This window comes from Ammospiza caudacuta, chromosome Z (genome assembly GCF_027887145.1).
Source record: "Ammospiza caudacuta isolate bAmmCau1 chromosome Z, bAmmCau1.pri, whole genome shotgun sequence".
Lineage (NCBI taxonomy): Eukaryota > Metazoa > Chordata > Aves > Passeriformes > Passerellidae > Ammospiza > Ammospiza caudacuta.
This window is the reverse complement of record NC_080632.1, coordinates 72,173,139-72,181,937: the sequence shown is the minus strand read 5'-3', so window position 1 is coordinate 72,181,937 and position 8,799 is coordinate 72,173,139. Positions and strand designations below refer to the sequence as shown.

The following is an 8,799-nucleotide window of genomic DNA, read 5'->3' as shown; positions in this document are numbered from 1 at the left end:
TTTCATCTCTTGCAGAAAGAAAAACAACAGAGCTTTAAATTGAACCTAACAACATATCTAACCTAACCTAACCTAACCTAACCTAACCTAACCTAATCTAATCCAACCTAATGCTAACCTAACCCAACCTAACCTAACAGCTAACCTAACAGCTAACCTAACAGCTAAACTGAGCAAATATCTACACTATCATGTTTCCTAGCTACGGCACAGCTCCTCTTCAACCTCGGGGGATGGCTGAAGCTCTGCCTAAAGATGACACATCCCCTTTTCCCTCCTCTTGGCTGGCGGGGCATCAGGGCCTCCTCAGGCGCAGGTGTCTCCTCTCCAGTCTTCCTGCACTTGCTTGGCTGAGATGATCAGAGCAGCCAGGCTGGAGGCAGGATCGCCTGAGGTCACGAAGGGATGCTGCCCAGAGGAAAAAGAACAAAGAAAGGAACTCTTACTTTCCAGGATCACTTGAGCCTGCGGGCTCAAGCAGGATTCCCTGGCTACCAGCAAGACACACAAAGAGCACTGAGGGCAGCATGTCCCCCTGCGCCTTCCTGTCCTGGCAGCTTTCTGTGCCACGTGGCCCACACTCCTCCTCCTCCTCCTCATCCCTTCATGCAGGTGTCCTCAGCTGCCAGGGCTTTTTGCCCCTTTGCTTTTTCTTACCTGTAGGAGCTCCTGGGCAGACCAGCGCCTGTCCTCATCTGCCTGCAGGCAGCAGCGGAGGAAGTCGCGCAGGAGAGCCGAGTGGTGCCTGGGGTTCTGCAGTTTTGGGGGCCCGTTCCTTTCTAGCAGTTCAAAAGCCTACAGCACATGGATGCAAGAGGACACTCCACCTGCTCCTTTGCTAGCCACACACAGCTCTCTCCACACAGAGCCCTCTTGCTAAGCTGCACCTTACCCGGAGACGGGCTTCCCGCTGGTAAGGAGCTTCCCCTTCCACCATTTCCAGCCCCATGATCCCCAGGGACCAGATGTCCACTTTGGGGCCGTAGGCTTCTCCTCTCACCACCTCCGGTGCCATCCAGCTGGGAGTGCCGACGCTGGAGCTGCGCTTGCTGTGCTCAGGGCTGAGCTGAGCACAGAGGCCAAAGTCACCTGAGGACAAAAACAAAGCCTGTCAAAGCCAGCTACCACTGGCAAAGCAGCCAAAACCATTGCCCTGACCAGGCCATGCTGAATCTAACTGAAAAAGCAGCTGAGCTCTCCTTCCACGTGCCTGGAGCCAGGCAAATAAGGCATCGGCCGCTTCAAAAACACCCTGACGATTCACGCACTGGCCAAGCCGCCCTTCTGCCCCAGTGGCCGTCACCAAAATGCAAGCACACGGCATATGCTGGACATGCTGCAGCCCAGCAGGGATACCCACCCAACTTGACGGATCCGTCCGTGCCCACCAGGACGTTGCAACTTTTGATGTCTCTGTGGATGACTTGGCGGGAATGAAGGAAATGCAGTCCTTGCAGGCACTGAGAGAGAAAAAGGAGGGAGGGAAAGTTAACCTGCAGGATCTGATTTCATCCCACCCGCAAGGAAAGAGCTCAAGGGGATTGGCGGCTTTCTCAGGGAATTGTGAGCGAGGGCGAAACATCACGCTGCTGTCACCATGAAGAGCTTGCTGCTTCAACACTCTTGGAAGTTTTTTCTAGATTTCCAAGCAAAGGCATCTGGGCTCCCAAAAGTTCCACCGGCCTTGGGTAGGAAGCGCGCCACCTTTGGCTGGGAGGCGGCACGGCAAAGAATTTTGGGGAAGCCTAGTGGCAGCAGAAGAGGAAGCTGCTGGTGACAGCAGCACCTTCGAGCTGTTCCACAATGCATCGCCATGCAGGCTGCAATGCTAGCCTTTGAAGCTGAGGACAGCTCTTTGCCCTTAGCTTGAAATTCTGCCACCCGCATGCTGCCTTCCAGTGGCAAGCAATGTAGGACAGACAGACAGGCTCCAGGCAAACATTCCCAGGCAAAGCTGAGAAGAGGAAGAAAGAGAAATTGAGCCAGTGAGCGAGCACCAAGGCCAGAGGACAGACAGGATGGAAGAGTGCAAGAACAGAGCCTGAGGAGTGCAAGGGCACTGGCAGGCAGTACACTTCCCATGCTCTTTCTTCTCCTGTGTGGCGTGACAGCAGCAGCAGCAGCAGCAGCAGCAGCAGCAGCAGCAGCAGCAAAAGAAAGGTGAGAGCAAGAAATCTCGGCTCTCCTTAAGCTCCAGCTGACAAGCAGCATCCGGGCAGTCTTGGGCAAGCACAAGCGGGATCCCTCACCTCCCGACAGACAGCGCCTATCTGTCCTTCCTCCAGGTACACTGCCCTCAGCACATCAAACAAGGTGCCGCCGTCCATGAACTCCATGGCCAGCCAGAGCTCCGCATCCACCAGGTAGCTGAAAGAAGAAAACCACGGCATGGAGCAACAGAATGGGCATAGCCTCAGTCACCCCAGGGCCTGAGACAGGTTTTTGCAGCTGCTCTCCAAGCTACGGGTGCCACAAGAGACTGTTGAACACCAGCTCCACCTCCTCCCACGCTCTGGAGACACGCAGAGAAATCATCCCCAGCTCTGTTCTCTGCCAGCGACCAAAGGGCATCGTCTCTTTGCGCTTGCACCAGCTAAAGCTACATTGACACCAGAATATGCCAACCTGTCTAAGTAGGTAACGATATTGGGACTCCTGTTGTCCCTCATGGCCAGGATTTCATTGGCAGCCAGCTCCTCGGACATCTCCTCCTCGAGTGACATGATCTTGATTGCCACCTGCAATGACATTGGCCACCGGTACCTTGAGAAGACGCACCCCGCTCGAGATCACAAGGAGCACGGAGCGAGTGCTGGTGCAATGAGGCAGCACGCTGGGCCAAAGTGCCTTGTCACTAGACAGCAGAGCTTAGCAGAAGCACCAAAAGCCATCCCAAATGCATTCTGCCGCCTGAGCCTCGACTGTATTTCAGAGGAACAGCCCCTGCTGCAGACATGGAGCTGCCACCCAAACCTCCAAGCACAGCTCACAGCAGCGGGCAAAGCGCTCCAGAGCTGCAAAATGGCGTGGGGCTCTTGGCACTTTACCTGTTGTCCGCTGCTGGTGTCAAGGGCTTTATAAACAGCTCCAAACCCTCTAGAAAGACCAAAGCAGCAGAAAGAGACCTTTATCCCTCTGGCAGTGAAAGCAAGCCCAGGCAGCAGATCTCCCCAGGCTGCCTGGACGCCTTCCTTAGAAAAAATGCCTGGCTGCAGCATCTCTTCGGCCAACAGCATGTTAGCCCGTGAGCCCTCTGCCATGCGGGGCAGGCTGTCCAAGGGAACACTAAGGTGCAGCATGAAGACCAAGGGCCGCTGGAAATCTCCAAGGCGCACACCCTGCCAGGTCATTTCAGAACCTAAGGGGAACTCTCTCCTTGTGCGGGTGTGCATGCATGTGTGTGTCAAAAAAGGGAGAACAATTTGAGTCAGAAGACTGTCCTTGACAATCTGACCTTTCTTGGATGGCAAGGTGCTCTTTCAGGCCACAAAGCTGCAGGGCCAGGGCTTCTCCCAGCTCCTGCTCCTCACTGCTGCAAGCAAGACACTGCCAGCATCAACTTGTCTTTGATGAGGCCTTTGCATTGCTCTGACCGAGCAGTCCAGGCAGGCGACACGAGGTCAAGCCGGAGCCTGACCATGACTGGAGCTTGCCTGACTTCACGCTTGATATTGCACCAGCCAAAGACCTGGCCCACACTTTTGTAAAATGAGCTGACGTCACGCTTACCCTCGCCCGAGTTCCTCAAATGCCGTGTATTTGCCCGTTGGCCGGCCCGGACTCACGATGCTCCCTGAAAGACAAAAGCAGTGCAGGGCGCTCACTCGCACACAGAGACGCCGCTGCCCAGAGCGTCCCAAAGGCAGCCCCACTGCCCGCAGCTCTGGGCCCTTTGCGGTCCCGCGGCTTCCAGCTGCTGAGACCAGCAAGTGGGAGGGCCATCTTCTCCACCTTTCATCAGGTGGCCTTTCCAAGAAGGCCTTGATTTCTTTCAAGAGCAGCATCTCACGCGATAAGCCAAAATGATGAGCCCTTAAGAAGGGGGTCCTAAGAGGTAAGCAAGGGCCTTTGCTGCCTCCGCAGTCACACCCACCATCACTGGCAGGTCCACTGCCAGGGGCACAAAGTGTCTGGGCCGGAGGAGGAGTAAGAACCAGAGCCAGAAAACACCTGGGGCCAGACAGCTCCCTGGGCAATAGTCACTTGCTACGTGCCAGCCTTCTGCTCAAGCAGAAACAATCTCTGCTTTTGTCTTTGGCCCAGAAGGCAGCCCAGGCAGGGCCAAGCCAGGCCCAGCCGCCCTCACAGGCAGCAGGGACTCCCTGAGCGCTGCCGCGCTTCCTCAGAGCAGTACAACACCTTCTGCAGAGAGGCCTAAGTGCCTCTGAGACTGAGGGCCAGCATCTGGCGCAGCCTACACCCAGACACTCGCACAAGACCCTGCTCTGGCAGACAAGAAATGCACCAGACGGACGTACTCAGTGTCTTCAGGCCCTGCTCCTCCCTCATCTCGGGCTGCTGGGCTGCGCTGCTGCAGGAAGTGCCGGCAGCGGGGCTTGAGCTGGCTGCTGCAGGCCATGCTGGTCCGGCGGCACCAGGTTGAATGGCAGAGCCTGTCTTGCGCTGGGACAAGAAAGGATTGCCCGTCAGAAGGGTGGCTGGCACTCATGCCCCCCCCTAAGCGCACAGCAAAAGCAAGGCCTTGGGAAGGTGCTGCTAGCCACGGCCAGGCCTCTCCAGCTGGAGCAGTTCCCATGTCCCCTTCTCAAAGGCACCTTCGGGAGAAGCCCAAAGGCTACTTGGATCCAGCCCCTCCCGACCACCTCCATGCTCCACGTGTTCAGCTTTTCTGCAAGACACTGGCAACAAGGTATCGATGGGGCTGCCAAATCCACAAAGAGATCAGAGCAGGGCCCCAGAGCCTCGCTGCTTTCCTCCTCCTGTCTTTTCCTGGGCCGGAATGAAATCAGCCCGGAGTTGGCAGGCAACAGTCTGCTCAGAAGCCCGCAGCGTGTCCCTTCTCTGATCTGTTTCACGGATTTCCCTTCTCTATGGCAGCCTTTAGAGAGCGGCCCTTGGGAGCCGCCTTCCAGCCCTGCCCAGACCCACCCGCCCTTTTACAATGCAGGGCTGCCGAGGATTCTCCTCTCCAAACTCTGCTCTGACCGGCTGGAAGTGAAGCACAGCCTGAAGCTAATTAGTCCACGGAGACAGCAGGTCCCTTCCAGGGGCCAGTGTCTGCCAGGTACCCTGCAAGGCTGTCAACTGCGTATTTGGGCCGCGCTGTCCGCTGACCACAGGCAGCCTGCACTGACAACGGGCACAAGGGGCTGACTCCTGCACTGAGAGTCACTCAATGCTGCCTCCTGTCTGATCCCAAGAGACACTCTGGCGCCCTCTCAGCATCCCAGCTTCAATGTCAAACTTCAGAACCCATTGGCCAGGGCTCCCCAGCTTGCCTGAAGCCGCACTACGTCACAGCAGGCACACGGCTGCCAGCATCTTCAGCCACGAGCAACAAGGGCTGCTCCAAAACGGGTAGCCTGGCCGTGCGCCAAAGGCAGTGCCAAGCTCAGCTGTCACTTACTGGCTCTGCAAGTTCAGGCTGTGAAGGGACAGCGGCTGAAGGTTTCATCTTCCTTTGCTCCTCTTCATCCTCTTCCTCAATGACAGAGGCAGCCAGAGGAGCTGCTGACCCTGCTGTTGTGCCCTGCAGGCAGACAGAAGTGAGAGAGATGGGCAAAAGCCAGTGCCTTAGGAGCTGCTTTCTATTGAGCTGGGAAAGCACCCAGAAGAAGGGCAAATCATAGACTTTGATACAAGTGGGCCTCTGAGTCACGCAAAGCCGAGGAAGCTGGCTGAACGAGCTGCTACTCCATCTTGCTGTGCATTTGAGCTTCCCTGCTGCCTAGAAGCAGCAAGATGCCTTGGAGCTGTCCCTTTTGCCTTTCATCTCTTGAAAGGCTTTTCACTGGAAAATCAGCAAACAGCCAGTGCTCCCTTTGCTACTGCTGATGCCACCGGGCAGCTGGCCTTTCCTTCAGCCTCCCACGCCGGCACTCCACACTCGGCTGCAACAGGCCAAGCTGGCAGAATTGCTGCACAATTCTCACACGCCAGCAACGTCTCAGCTTCCTTTGCCACTCACCAAAGGACAGGCTTGTCTCCATCCGTGTGTCAGGTGACCTGCAGCCAGCAAGGCAAAAGGAACCAGAGGCCCTTAGAAAAGTGCCTGTGCTGGCCACTCCCACAGCACAAGGCAGTCCCAACACAGAGCATTTCCCTTTCCCAACATGCCTCCAGGAGCAACAGCTCTTTCCCACAGCAAGCAAGAGAACAAGAAGGACGCTAGAGGAGCCTCTGGCTACATTTGGGCCTCTTTTGCCAAGAGAGAAATAGGAAGGCGGTGCTGGAAATGCCCGCTGCTCTTCAAAACTTTGAGCTTCTCTTGTGCCTAACAGCTCAAGCTACATTTCCCTCTTCTCTTTCCTGCATTTTCCATATACATTCTTTTAAATTGCATGCCCTAATTCCCATCCCTTGGCTGAAGATGATAGCCCAGCAAAGCTTCCACAAAGGGTCCCTTCCCTGTGGCAGCTCCCTGCTGAAGCAGCCCAGGAACAGCTGCTGGGCTCAGCAGCAAACCCTCCCTGCACTGGAGTTTGTGCTGCATGGCCAAGGCAATCGCAGTCTTGGCACAGCATCAAAGGCTCAAGTCATGCAGCCAAGGCCTTTAAGGGGTAGAATATGGAGCAAAAGGTGCTTTCCTTCACTCCTGGAGAGAACCACTGAGTTGGTAGAAATACTTCTGAGGATCTGCCCTCAGAGTCTGCAATTTGCAGCTTGTCTTGCTTGAAGCAGCAAGCTGAGGAAATGACAGACTCCGCTGCCGCGCACTCTCCCGGGGAGGGAAGGCAACCGCTGCAGGTTGCATGGCAAATAGTCTGCACGCGCTACCCAGTACAGATGCCCCCTTTGTAGCTGATGCTGCTGGCAGGACATTGACCAAAGCGGTGGCACCTTCACGGCCATTTTGTTCCCAAAGAAACTGGGCCACTGCTGCGGCATAAAGAGCAGAGCCAAGCAAAAGTCGGGCAATGCCAGCCCCAGGAGAAACCTTTACTTACGAGTCAGCTGGGTCAGGTAGTAGCCAGAATAGACAACAGAAAAGATGGTGCAAACGGCGGCACAGACTTGCCCAATCATTTTGGCAGTGCTGTGCGCGTTTGCACGCTGAGTGCCAGCCAAGGGAAAGCCAAGACTCCTCTCGGGGTGCAGGCCGTCTGCTGAGAGCTCCTTGAGCACAAGGATCCTCCTGCAGGGAGCCAGCGGAAGAGCTGCTCTGGACGACCAGGCCTGGCGCGCACCGGGACAACGCTGTGCTGACAGCACTGTGACGTGGCACCTCTGGCTTGACCTCACAATGGCAGCTGCTCTGTGGCTTTCTTGTGCCCAGCAAGACAACCTTGTGTACAGCTGATGCAAAAGAAAAGCCTGGGAAATTCTCCTCACTCACAAAGGCAGTGCTCAAGGCATGCCAGGGGAACTCAGAAAATGCGCCAATCCAAGCGGCATCCAAGCAATGCAAGCAAACATGACTCTTGGTCCCAAAAGCTTTGACTGAAAGCAAGTCTGCTTCTTCTAGGTGGCATCCTAGCTGGTTTGGAAAAGCCTAACTTCTTCAGTGACATTTAGATGGCAAACGAAGCAAAGATAATAAATTTCCAGGACTATTGTAGGCTGCAGTTGCTCCTTGAGCACGCGGGTGCATGCTGACCTATGGAGGGGCTTGACAGCTGGCCTGCAAGCAAAGCCGAGTTCATGGAAGAAATAGCAGTTGATGGTTTTTGAGTGTATCCATAGCAAGGAAGAAGACAAGGCCGTCAGCATGGAAACCCATTAGAAGAGATTCAGGAAAAGTTGTGTATGCTAGACTAGGTGCCGAAGTAGATGTGCATACGTGCCTTATAAATTTCTGTAAAACTTTTGCCAGTTGTATTGACGTTAATTGCTTTGCACCAATGGATAGAAGAAGTTATTGTGATGTAGTTAGTGACTTGAGATCACGCTTTGTTAAGAGTGTATAAGCTGGAGAACATGCAGAATAAAACAAACAAACCTTTTTCTTCTTGGACCCTGATCACGTGTGTATGCCACGTCCGGCCTAACGGTGACGCTTGCCCCATCTCTGGGTCAAGAAACAAGTCTTGTCTGACTGGTAACTTTTCAACAAGCTGAGAAAGAAATTAGTAGCTGGACATGCAGATTTCTGAAGAGAGGAAAGAAAAGTGTTGACAAGAATAAACCTAAGTTTTCAATGCCTGAAGCACTCAAAAATAACATGTTTTGGGATAGTGTACCATATGTTAGACAGAGTTAAAACAAACCACAACTCATTAGTATCTGGACTTCATTGCCCACTCTGCTTAGAGATGTTGCTTGAAGGCACTTGGTGTCAAGGATCCAGTTCCTGTAGATCACTGTCGACGTAGATCAAAATCCTCCCAACAAATCAGTGTCAAAACCAGCAAGAGTGAGACTTTTGTCCTTGGCAGTAGCTTCCAGGTGCTCCTGGAAGTCACCAGGCCTTGACACAAAGATGTGTATTCAACGGAGGGAGAGAAGCATCATGCTTAGCTCTAAATGTGACCTTTGCTAGCAGATCACACTAGCAGGCAATAAATTACATTTGTTCTGCACTTCGGCAGAGCCAAGATTGGAATCAAAGTCTAGATCACAGGAGAAGATCACACGAGCCTCAGCTTTTCCAGAAGAGGAAAAATACAAAGGATAGTAAAT

General features: G+C 54.2%; 1 protein-coding gene across 1 annotated transcript; it reads right to left on the bottom strand.

The window, feature by feature from the left end:
• Nucleotides 1-306: 306 nt before the first annotated feature.
• On the bottom strand, nt 307-7,206 carry LOC131571656 (serine/threonine-protein kinase PAK 3-like). The gene is made up of 11 exons (XM_058824435.1): nt 7,128-7,206; nt 5,213-5,310; nt 4,479-4,515; nt 3,730-3,793; nt 3,048-3,096; nt 2,626-2,738; nt 2,250-2,367; nt 1,361-1,460; nt 893-1,089; nt 658-795; nt 307-408 (listed from the first exon to the last, which is right to left on the bottom strand). The coding sequence occupies exons 1-11, from the start codon at nt 7,204-7,206 to the stop codon at nt 307-309; spliced, it is 1,095 nt and encodes a 364-aa protein (XP_058680418.1).
• Between the last annotated feature and the right edge of the window lie 1,593 nt (nt 7,207-8,799).

Bases quoted from the DNA above. Each gene is read 5' to 3' on its own strand.
- LOC131571656 (XM_058824435.1), bottom strand. From the start codon at position 7,206: ATGATTGGGCAAGTCTGTGCCGCCGTTTGCACCATCTTTTCTGTTGTC. The intron at 5,311-7,127 runs GTAAGTAAAGGT...GCCCGTTGTCAG, and splicing joins CTACCTGACCCAGCTGACTC to TGCAGGCTGCCTGTGGTCAG. The intron at 2,368-2,625 runs GTTGGCATATTC...TTCTTCTTTCAG, and splicing joins ATCGTTACCTACTTAGACAG to CTACCTGGTGGATGCGGAGC.